Genomic DNA, 12,500 nt, shown 5'->3' on the forward strand with positions numbered 1-12,500 from the left:
GTTCCTCCAGCTTTTTTGCCTACTGTCAATGACTGGTGTACCATGACACCCAGGTCTCGCTGCATCTCCCCTTTTCATAGTCGGCCACCATCTAGATAATAGTCTGCTTTCCTGTTTTTGCCACCAAAATGGATAACCTCACATTTATCCACAATAAACTCTTTTGACTCGACTCGAGTGTCTAGAAACAAACTTTGATCCCCCCCCATTTAAAAAAAAATGAAGGACGCAAGGTGGGTAAAGGAGACAACGGTGGAAGCGACAGGGGGGGCGCGTGAAACCGGGAGTCCGCAGTGAGCATACCAGGCACAGTCTCAAACTTTCTGGGACAATTTGCTCCGGAGCCCCCACTGAACTGCAGCCCTGAATAAGGGGAAACAAAAATAAAAGATACAGTTGATTTAACAGTTAGTTTGTTTTCATCCGTTAAGATGGAGGCACAGTCTTTGCATTCGACTCCCTGCTTAGCTTATTATTTTTTAATTCTTCCCTCCCACCCCCCCCTACTCAAAACATGTGGATATCCGTTTCGAAAAACACACACACACACACAGAATTAACTCAATGGGATTAGGTTAGGTAAGGGGGCATCTTATAGAAACTTACAAAATTCTTAAGGGGTTGGACAGGCAAAACCTCCGTCCCATTTCCACATCCCATGTTTACATAGAAACATAGAAATTAGGTGCAGGAGTAGAGGCCATTCTCAGCAGGCTCAGTTCGCAATAACCAACCTGATCTCCCAGTGGCCCAACACTTCAACTCCCCCTCCCATTCCCAATCCGGCCTCTCTGTCCTGGGCCTCCTCCATGGCCAGAGTGAGTCCCACCGCAAATTGGAGGAGCAGCACCTCGTATTCCGCTTGGGCAGTCTGCACCCCAGCGGTATGAACATGGACTTCTCCAATTTCAGGTAGTCCCTGCTTCCTCCACCCCTTCCCCTCCCCTCCCCAGCTCCCCCACTGTCCCCCCATCTTCCTTTCTTCTTCCCCACCCCCCTCCCCACATCAGTCTGTAGAAGGGTCTCGACCCAAAACGTCGCCAATTCCTTCGCTCCGTAGATGCTGCCTCACCCGCTGAGTTCCTCCAGCATTTTTTGTCTACCTTCAATGGTCCCAGCATCAGCAGTTCTTTCTTAAACAAAAGGTTCTTACAAACATCGATTCTAGATTTGTGTAGGGAGGAACGGCAGATCGATGATGCCGGAGTAACTCAGCGGGCAGGCAGTGGTCTCTGGAGAGAAGGAATGGCGGACGTGGGCAAGTTGGGCCTGTTTCCACACCAAAGCACACGAGACCTGGGTGTCATGGTACACCAGTCATTGAAAGTAGGCATGCAGGTGCAGCAGGCAGTGAAGAAAGCCAATGGTATGTTAGCATTCATAGCAAAAGGATTTGAGTATAGGAGCAGGGAGGTTCTACTGCAGTTGTACAGGGTCTTGGTGAGACCACACCTGGAGTATTGCGTACAGTTTTGGTCTCCTAATCTGAGGAAAAAGACATTCTTCATAGCAAAAGGATTTGAGTCTAGGAGCAGGGAGGTTCTACTGCAGTTGTACAGGGTCTTGGTGAGACCACACCTGGAGTATTGCGTACAGTTTTGGTCTCCTAATCTGAGGAAAGACATTCTTGCTATAGAGGGAGTACAGAGAAGGTTCACCAGACTGATTCCTGGGATGTCAGGACTTTCATGTGAAGAAAGACTGGATAGACTCGGCTTGTACTCGCTAGAATTCAGAAGATTGAGGGGGGATCTTATAGAAACTTACAAAATTCTTAAGGGGTTGGACAGGCTAGATGCAGGAAGATTGTTCCCGATGTTGGGGAAGTCCAGAACAAGGGGCCACACACACAGTTTAAGGATAAGGGGGAAATCTCTTAGGACCGAGATGAGAATTTTTTTTTTCTCACACAGAGAGTGGTGAATCTGTGGAATTCTCTGCCACAGAAGGTAGTTGAGGCCACACAGTTCATTGGCTATATTTAAGAGGGAGTTAGATGTGGCCCTTGTGGCTAAAGGGATCAGGGGGTATGGAGAGAAGGCAGGTACAGGATACTGAGTTGGATGATCAGCCATGATCATATTGAATGGCGAATGGTGCAGGCAACGAGACCTGGGGGTCATGGTACACCAGTCATTGAAAGTAGGCATGCAGGTGCAGCAGGCAGTGAAGAAAGCGAATGGTATGTTAGCATCCATAACAAAAGGATTTGAGTATAGGAGCAGGGAGGTTCTACTGCAGTTGTACAGGGTCTTGGGGAGACCACACCTGGAGTATTGCATACAGTTTTGGTCTCCTAATCTGAGGAAAGACATTCTTCATAGCAAAAGGATTTGAGTCTAGGAGCAGGGAGGTTCTACTGCAGTTGTACAGGGTCTTGGTGAGACCACACCTGGAGTATTGCGTACAGTTTTGGTCTCCTAATCTGAGGAAAGACATTCTTCATAGCAAAAGGATTTGAGTCTAGGAGCAGGGAGGTTCTACTGCAGTTGTACAGGGTCTTGGTGAGACCACACCTGGAGTATTGCGTACAGTTTTGGTCTCCTAATCTGAGGAAAGACATTCTTCATAGCAAAAGGATTTGAGTCTAGGAGCAGGGAGGTTCTACTGCAGTTGTACAGGGTCTTGGTGAGACCACACATGGAGTCAAGATCATATTGAATGGCGGTGCTGGTGCTGGCTCGAAGGGCCGAATGGCCTCTACCCCTGCACCTATTGTCTATGTTTCTAAAGGGATCAGGGGTATGGAGAGAAGGCAGGGATGGGATACTGAGTTGGATGATCAGCCATGATCATATTGAGTTGGCGGTGCTGGTGCAGGCTCGAAGGGCCGAATGGCCTCTACTCCTGCACCTATTGTCTATGTTTCTATAACTCGGCCTGAGAGGAGGGGGGGGGGGGGGGCGCTAATTGGAAGTTGGTGCACGATAAACGATATCCCCACTCTCCGCAGTTTGAACCGCCCGAGCGCGGGGCGCTTACTTGTTCCGTCGTCCGTGTCGAAGCCGCCGCCGCTGTTCCACGTGGCGTTGCCGTAGTATTCATCCGCACCGGCCGGGTCGGTGTAGTCGGCGGGATTGAACGTCCTGAAACATGGAGACATGGAGACAGAAAGAAAAACAGGCGGTTTGTCATTCAACCTCTGCTGCTTTCAGCCGTCGAAACATGTCCCCCCGTGGCCGACAAGACTCAAGGCCCTTGGGCCATCACTTCCGCCACAGGTCGTGCGACATTTACCATACGCCCGCACAGCCGTCTGGAGCCCGTGACGCCGTTTGACGATGGGACACAAAATTGGGGTCGGAGAGGAATTTCCCGGATTTTTTTCCCGAATTGGACCTGGGTTTTTATCCGGTTTTTTGCCTCCCCCAGGAGATCACGAGGTTCTTGGGGTGGAGAGGGGTGATAGCGGTATAAAGGGGAGGGTAGTGTCTTGTGTTCTGTGTCTTGTGTCTACTGTTTGTGGGTAAGTGTGTCTGTTTAGTGTTCAGCCATGAGCGAATGGCGGTGCGGGCTCGATGGACCTGGTGGTCTGCTCTCGCACCTACTTTCTATGTTTCTATGTTTCTAAAATGCAGGAGTAACTCAGCGGGACCGGCAGCATCTCTGGAGAGAAGGAACCGTTGACGTTTCGGGCCGAGACCCTTCCTCAGTCCAAAAGAAGGGTCTCCCTCATTCTTGCCATAGAGGGAGTACAGAGAAGGTTCACCAGACTGAGGAATCTGGACTGCACACCTGGAGTATTGCGTACAGTTTTGGTCTCCTAATCTGAGGAGAGACATTCTTCATAGCAAAAGGATTTGAGTATAGGAGCAGGGAGGTTCTACTGCAGTTGTACAGGGTCTTGGTGAGACCACACCTGGAGTATTGCGTACAGTTTTGGTCTCCTAATCTGAGGAAAGACATTCTTGCCATAGAGGATTTGAGTATAGGAGCAGGGAGGTTCTACTGCAGTTGTACAGGGTCTTGGTGAGACCACACCTGGAGTATTGCGTACAGTTTTGGTCTCACAATCTGAGGAAACACATTCTTTCCATAGAGGATTTGAGTATAGGAGCAGGGAGGTTCTACTGCAGTTGTACAGAGTCTTGGTGAGACCACACCTGGAGTATTGCTTACAGTTTTGGTCTCCTAATCTGAGGAAAGACATTCTTGCCATAGAGGATTTGAGTATAGGAGCAGGGAGGTTCTACTGCAGTTGTACAGGGTCTTGGTGAGACCACACCTGGAGTATTGCGTACAGTTTTGGTCTCCTAATCTGAGGAAAGACATTCTTGCCATAGAGGATTTGAGTATAGGAGCAGGGAGGTTCTACTGCAGTTGTACAGGGTCTTGGTGAGACCACACCTGGAGTATTGCGTACAGTTTTGGTCTCCTAATCTGAGGAAAGACATTCTTGCCATAGAGGGAGTACAGAGAAGGTTCACCAGACTGATTCCTGGGATGGCAGGACTTTCATACGAAGAAAGACTGGATAGACTCGGCTTGTGCTCCCTAGAATTTAGAAGATTGAGGGGGGATCTTATAGAAACTTACAAAATTCTTAAGGGGGTTGGACAGGCTAGATGCAGGAAGATTGTTCCCGATGTTGGGGAAGTCCAGAACTAGGGGCCACACACACACAGTTTAAGGATAAGGGGGAAATCTTTTAGGACCGAGATGAGAAAATCATTTTTTTTCACACACAAGAGAGTGGTGAATCTGTGGATTTCTCTGCCACAGAAGGTAGTTGAGGCCACACAGTTCATTGGCTATATTCCCCTCTCCTCTCCTCTCCTCTGAATCTGTGGGATTCTCTGCCACAGAAGGTAGTTGAGGCCACACTGTTCATTGGCTATATTCCCCTCTCCTCTCCTCTCTCCTCTCCTTTGAATCTGTGGAATTCTCTGCCACAGAAGGTAGTTGAGGCCACACAGTTCATTGGCTATATACTCCTCTCCTCTCCTCTCCTTTCCTCTGTGGAATTCTCTGCCACAGAGGGTAGTTGAGGCCACACAGTTCATTGGCTATATTCCCGTCTCCTCTCCTCTCCTTTGAATCTGTGGAATTCTCTGCCACAGAAGGTAGTTGAGGCCACATAGTTCATTGGCTATATTCCCCTCTCCTCTCCTTTGAATCTGTGGAATTCTCTGCCACAGAAGGTAGTTGAGGCCACACAGTTCATCGGCTATATTCCCCTCTCCTCTCCTGTCCTCTCCTCTCCTCTCCTCTCCTCTCCTTTGAATCTGTGGAATTCTCTGCCACAGAAGGTAGTTGAGGCCACACAATTCATTGGCTATATTTAAGAGGGAGTTAGATGTGGCCCTTGTGGCTAAAGGGCTCAGGGGGTATGGAGAGAAGGCAGGGATGGGATACTGAGTTGGATGATCAGCCGTGATCGTATTGAATGGCGGTGCTGGTGCAGGCTCGAAGGGCTGAATGGCCTCTACTCCTGCACCTATTGTCTATGTTTCTATGAAACGGCAAGGCTCCGGAGCCGAGGGTGCAGGGGAAAATCAGCGGCGGATTGGGAACAGACTTGTCTCCGTGCACAAGGGGCGCCCGGACAGTTGAGTTTGTGGAAAACTACTTACCCCATCCCCTGGGCAGAAAACCTTCCTCCTCTTCGGCCCAAACCTAGAACGGACAGAAGAGAATTTGTGTCGGAAGGAACTGCAGATGCTGGGTTACACTGAAGCTAAGACACAAAAAGCTGGGGCGACTCTCGGGGTCTCGGCCCGAAACTGCACCCATTCGTTTTGTCCGGAGATGTTGCATGTCCCGACACACGCACACGCACACACACACACACAGGAACACAGGCCCACACAGACAGAGACACACACACACACACACACACATGAACACAGGCCCACACAGACAGAGAGACACACACCCACAGGAACACATGCCCACACAGACAGAGAGAGAGACACACATATACACAGGAACACAGGCCCACACAGACAGAGAGACACACACACACACATAGGAACACAGGCCCACACAGAGAGACACACACACACAGACACCCACACACACACACACACACACACACACACAGGAACACAGGCACACACACACAGAGACACACACACACACACACACACAGGAACACAGACACACACAGACAGAGACACACACACACACACAGGAACACAGACAGAGAGAGACACACACACACACAGGAACACAGGCCCACACAGACAGAGAGACACACACACGCACACACACACAGGAACACAGGTCCACACAGACAGAGAGACACACACACACACACACACACACAACACAGGTCCACACACGACACAGAGAGACACACACACACACACACACACACACACACACACACACACACACACACACACACACACACACCACACACACACACACACACACACACACACACACACACCAAACACACACACACACACACATATAGACACAGACAGAGGCAGAGACACACACAGACACAGGGCCACCCACTCAAAGACACACACACACACACAGACGTAGACAAACCTGGACGCAGACCGCTAGATAGAGACACCAACACAGACCCACCCCCTCAAAGACGGATGGACTCACACACACGGACATAGACACACCTACATGGACACACACATACACACACACACAGAAAGACAGAAACACACACAGAAACACGCACACACGTAGATAGAGAGACAGAAACACACACAGAGAGACACACACACACAGACAGAGCCAGAGAGACACACACACACACACAGAGGCACACAGAGACACACACGGATGGGGAGGGTGTTCTAGTACCAGCATGCCGTCGTTATGAAGTGCTCACCTCTGCCTCTGCCCCGCCCCCGTCTGCCTCTCTCCGAGGTCCTGCCAAAGGTGCCGCTGCTCTTTGCTCCGTCTAACCCATTCTCCTGGCCCCGAACTGCAGGCGGGGAGGGGGGGGGGGGGGGGGGGGGGAGGGAGTGGAGAGAAAAATACATTCCAGAGGTTACACGCGTTTGCCCCACATATGTCTCAGTAAGATCCCCTCTCATCCTTGTAAACCCCAGAGTGTACAAGCCCACAGCCGCTCCATTCTCTCAGCATATGACAGTCCCGCCATCCCGGGAATTAACCTGGTGAACCTACGCTGGGCTCCCTCAATAGCAAGAATGTCCTTCCTCAAATTAGGGGGCCAAAACTGCACACAATACTCCAGGTGTGGTCTCACTAGGGCCCTGTACAACTGCAGAAGGACCTCTTTGCTCCTATACTCAACTGCTCTTGTTATGAAGGCCAACAGGCCAAAACTGAACACAATACTCCAGGTGTGGTCTCACTAGGGCCCTGTACAACTGCAGAAGGACCTCTTGCTCCTGTACTCAACTCCTCTTGTTATGAAGGCCAACAGGCCAAAACTGCACACAATACTCCAGGTGTGGTCTCACTAGGGCCCTGTACAACTGCAGAAGGACCTCTTTGCTCCTATACTCGATTCCTCTTGTTATAAAGGCCAACATGCCATTGGCTTTCTTCACTGCCTGCTGTACCTGCATGCTTACTTTCATAGACTGATGTACAAGGACCCCCAGATCCCGTTGTACTTCCCCTTTTCCCAACTCCAAGCCATTTAGATAGTAATCTGCCTTCCTGTTTTTGCTACCAAAGTGGATAACCTCACATTTATCCGCATTAAACTGCATCTGCCATGCATCTGCCCACTCCCCCAACCTGTCCAAGTCACCCTGCATTCTCATAGCATCCTCCTCACAGCTCACACTGCCACCCAGCTTTGTGTCATCTGCAAACTTGCTAATGTTACTTTGAATCCCTTCATCCAAATCATTGATGTATATTGTAAATAGCTGCTGGTCCCTTGCGGTACCCCACTAGTCACTGCCTGCCATTGTGAAAGGGGCCCGTTAATCCCTACTCTGTGTGTGTGTCCTTTTATAATTTTATATGTTTCTATAAGAACCCCCCCCCTCATCCTTCTAACCTCCAGCGAACACAAGCCGAGCCTTTTCAATCTTAGCCTAGTCTTTTCAATCTTTGATGGGCCGAATGGCCTAATTCGACTACTAATGACCTTATGACTGGATTTGAGTTTACAGAAGGGACCGGTTTAGACACTAGAAACATAGAAATTAGGTGCAGGAGTAGGCCATTCGGCCCTTCGAGCCTGCACCGCCATTCAATATGATCATGGCTGATCATCCAACTCAGTATCCCGTACCTGCCTTCTCTCCATACCCCCTGATCCCCTTAGCCACAAGGGCCACATCTAACTCCCTCTTAAATATAGCCAATGAACTGGCCCTCAACTACCCTCTGTGGCAGAGAGTTCCAGAGATTCACCACTCTCTGTGTGAAAAAAAGTTCTTCTCATCTTGGTTTTAAAGGATTTCCCCCTTATCCTTAAGCTGCGACCCCTTGTCCTGGACTTCCCCAACATCAGGAACAATCTTCCTGCATCTAGCCTGTCCAACCCCTTAAGGATTTTCTAACTTTCTATAAGATCCCCCCTCAATCTCCTAAATTCTAGAGATTATAAACTATCCAGTCTTTCTTCATAAGACAGTCCTGCCTTCTCTCCATACCCTCTGATCCCCTTAGCCACAAGGGCCACATCTAACTCCCTCTTAAATATAGCCAATGAATTGTGTGGCCTCAACTACCTTCTGTGGCAGAGAGTTCCAGAGATTCACCACTCTCTGTGTGAAAAAAGTTCTTCTCATCTCGGTTTTAAAGGATTTCCCCCTTATCCTTAAGCTGCGACCCCTTGTCCTGGACTTCCCCAACATCGGGAACAATCTTCCTGCATCTAGCCTGTCCAACCCCTTAAGAATTTTCTAAGTTTCTATAAGATCCCCCCTCAATCTCCTAAATTCTAGAGATTATAAACCAAGTCTATCCAGTCTTTCTTCATATGAAAGTCCTGACATCCCAGGAATCAGTCTGGTGAACCTTCTCTGTACTCCCTCTATGGCAATAATGTCTTTCCTCATCCTTCTAAACTCCACAGAGTGTACAAGCCCACAGCCACTCCATTCTCTCAGCGTATGACAGTCCCGCCATCCCGGGAATTAACCTTGTAAACCTACACTGCACTCCCTCAAAAAGTGTTTCCTTGTCTCCGTTCTAAATGGCTTACTCCTTTTGTTGCCTATTTCCGAAACGTTGCCTATTTCCTTCGCTCCATAGATGCTGCTGCACCCGCTGAGTGTCTCCAGCTTTTTTGTGTAACCCTTACGAATTTTGTAAGTAGGTGCAGGAGTAGGCCATTCGGCCCATCGAGCCAGCGACAAAGATGGCGACCGGCCGCGCGGCACTTACACTCCCTGCCCCGGCTCGTCCCCCTCCCTCTCCTGCTGCCTCCCAGACGCCGCCGGCTGAACTCCCGGTCCCGATCTCGGTCTCGGTCGCGAATCTCTTTGTTCTCCTCGCTGCCGCCGCTGCCTCCGCCGCCTTCCGTCTGCCCAGCTTCCTTCTGTCCCGCCAAGCTCTTCTTCTTGCCCACCATTTCCCAGGAATCCTGCGGGAGGGGAGGGGGGAGAGAGACACACACACAGATGCTGAGTAGTGGAGGGCGAGAGGGGACAGCGAGACTTCGATGGACAGGGGAATCCCCGCACGTTAACACAATCCCGCACCCACTCGCGCCAATTAACCTCCAAACACACACGTCTTTGGAGTGGGAGCAAACCGAAGATCTCGGCGAAAACACACACACACACTCGCAAACATACGCACACACACGCTCAGCCTCACACAAACGTGGAGGCACACAAACGCGCGCGGACACGCCAAAAAAGCACGTGAACACAAAAAAAAAGCACGCACGCACACACAAACGCGCGCACACACACACAAAAACGTGCACATGCAGAACACAGCACACACGTGCTCTCACAAACACACGCGCAAAAACACACGCAAACACACACACAAAGGCGCACACACAAAAACGCACACAAACGCATGCACACACACACATATACAAACGCACTCGCACACACACGCACGCACACACATATACAAACGCACACACACGCACACATACAAATGCACACTCGCATACACACGCACAAAAACGCACACAAATGCACACACGCACACACACATACACACGCACACTCGCACACACACGCACAAACAAACATACACACACACACGCACACACACACACGCACACAAACGCATGCACACACACACACATACAAACGCACACTCGCACACACGCACGCACACACACACACATACAACCGCTCACTCGCATACACGCACAAAAACGCAAACACACGCACACAAACGCATGCACACACCCACACACAAAGACACACCCACACACAAAAGGCGCACCCTCACACACGAACACACAACAACACACAAACGCCCGCACACACAAACGCACAAAAACGCACACACACAAACGCACACACACAAACGCACACCCGCACACACACACACATGCAAGCACACACACGCACGCCCACACACAGGCACCCCCACCCCCCCCAGTGGCAGTACCGTGTCTGGGTTCCCCTCCAGGAGTACGTTGATGGCCCTGTTGACGTCTCCATTGCAATCGTGCAGAGCGATCATGCACTCATCCTGGTTTTTGCTCGTGATGTCAATCAGCTGCAGAACACAAGACGTAGCTGGGTCAAGGGTCACCCTCCGTCGCCCCGGCTACTGAGGGAGACACCAGATGCTGGAGGAACTCAGCGGGACAGGCAGCGTCTCTGGAAACGGATGACGGTTCGGATTGAGGCCGTTCGTTCTTCCCATTCCTTCTCTCCAGAGATGCTGCCTGAGCCACTCCCAGCTTCCTGTGTCCACCTTTGGTTTTAAACCAGTATCTGCAGTTCATTCCTACCGAGGGATATTCAATTCATAAGTTCATAACATATAGGAGCAGAATTAGGCCATTCGGCCCAACTAGTCTACTCCGCATGGCTGATCTATCTCTCCCTCTCAACCCCATTCTCCTGCCTTCTCCCCATAACCCCTGACACCCGTACTAATCAAGAATCTATCTGAAGAAGGGTTTCGGCCCGAAACGTTGGTATGTTAGCTTTCATTGCAGCGAATGGTATGTTAGCTTTCATTGCAAAAGGATTTGAGTATAGGAGCAGAGAGGTTCTACTGCAGTTGTACAGGGTCTTGGTGAGACCACACCTGGAGTATTGCGTACAGTTTTGGTCTCCTAATCTGAGGAAAGACATTCTTCATAGCAAAAGGATTTGAGTATAGGAGCAGAGAGGTTCTACTGCAGTTGTACAGGGTCTTGGTGAGACCACACCTGGAGTATTGCGTACAGTTTTGGTCTCCTAATCTGAGGACAGACATTCTTCATAGCAAAAGGATTTGAGTCTAGGAGCAGGGAGGTTCTACTGCAGTTGTACAGGGTCTTGGTGAGACCACACCTGGAGTATTGCGTACAGTTTTGGTCTCCTAATCTGAGGAAGGACATTATTGCCATAGAGGGAGTGCAGAGACGGTTCACCAGACTGATTCCTGGGATGTCAGGACTGTCTTATGAAGAAAGACTGGATAGACTTGGTTTATACTCTCTAGAATTTAGGAGATTGAGGGGGGATCTTATAGAAAGTTAGAAAATTCTTAAGGGGTTGGACAGGCTAGATGCAGGAAGATTGTTCCCGATGTTGGGGAAGTCCAGGACAAGGGGTCACAGCTTAAGGATAAGGGGGAAATCCTTTACAACCGAGATGAGAAGAACTTTTTTCACACAGAGAGTGGTGAATCTCTGGAACTCTCTGCCACAGAGGGTAGTCGAGGCCACACAGTTCATTGGCTATATTTAAGAGGGAGTTAGATGTGGCCTCGACTACCCTTGTGGTTAAAGGGATCAGTGGGTATGGAGAGAAGGCAGGTACGGGATACTGAGTTGGATGATCAGCCATGATCATATTGAATGGCGGTACAGGCTCGAATGGCCTACTCCTGCACCTAATTTCTATGTTTCTATGTTTCTATATAGGAGCAGAATTAGACCATTCGGCCCGTCTAGTCTACTCCGCATGGCTGATCTATCTCTCCCTCTCAACCCCATTCTCCTGCCTTCTCCCCATAACCCCTGACACCCATACTAATCAAGAATCTATCTGAAGAAGGGTTTCGGCCCGAAACGTTGCCTATTTCCTTCGCTCCATAGATGCTGCTGCACCCGCTGAGTTTCTCCAGCTTTTTTGTGTACCTAAGATTGAATCTATCTATCTATCTATCTCTGCCTTAAAAATATCCACTGACTTGTGGCCTCAACAGCCGTCTGTGTGGCAAAGAATTCCACAGATTCACCACCCTCTGGCTAAAGAAACTCCTCCTCATCTCCTTCCTGAAGGAACGCCCTTTAATTCTGAGGCTGTGCCCTCTGGTCCTAGACTCTAGACTCTCCCACTAGTGGAAACATCCTCTCCACATCCACTCTATCCAGGCCTTTCACTGTTCGGTACGTTTCAATGTGGTGTGTGTGTGTGTCCCCTAATTTGAGGAAGGACATTCTTGCTATTGAGGGAGGTTTA

The 12,500-nt window shown here is 49.9% G+C and overlaps 1 protein-coding gene across 1 annotated transcript in view; it reads right to left on the bottom strand.

The window, feature by feature from the left end:
• The window catches only part of LOC129694556 (ubiquitin-associated protein 2-like), a gene marked incomplete at its 3' end in the record, with an annotated part of 48,368 nt that overhangs the window by 13,429 nt on the left and 22,439 nt on the right, over positions 1-12,500 (bottom strand). Inside the window, exons 4-9 of the mRNA XM_055631283.1 lie at positions 10,486-10,596; positions 9,292-9,490; positions 6,803-6,898; positions 5,574-5,616; positions 2,983-3,086; positions 304-363 (exon numbers count right to left, since the gene is read on the bottom strand). Of these exons, the coding sequence (XP_055487258.1) occupies positions 304-363; positions 2,983-3,086; positions 5,574-5,616; positions 6,803-6,898; positions 9,292-9,490; positions 10,486-10,596 (613 nt within the window). The remainder of the gene's footprint in view (positions 1-303; positions 364-2,982; positions 3,087-5,573; positions 5,617-6,802; positions 6,899-9,291; positions 9,491-10,485; positions 10,597-12,500) is intronic.

This window comes from Leucoraja erinacea, unplaced genomic scaffold, assembly GCF_028641065.1.
Source record: "Leucoraja erinacea ecotype New England unplaced genomic scaffold, Leri_hhj_1 Leri_707S, whole genome shotgun sequence".
NCBI classification, from domain to species: domain Eukaryota; kingdom Metazoa; phylum Chordata; class Chondrichthyes; order Rajiformes; family Rajidae; genus Leucoraja; species Leucoraja erinaceus.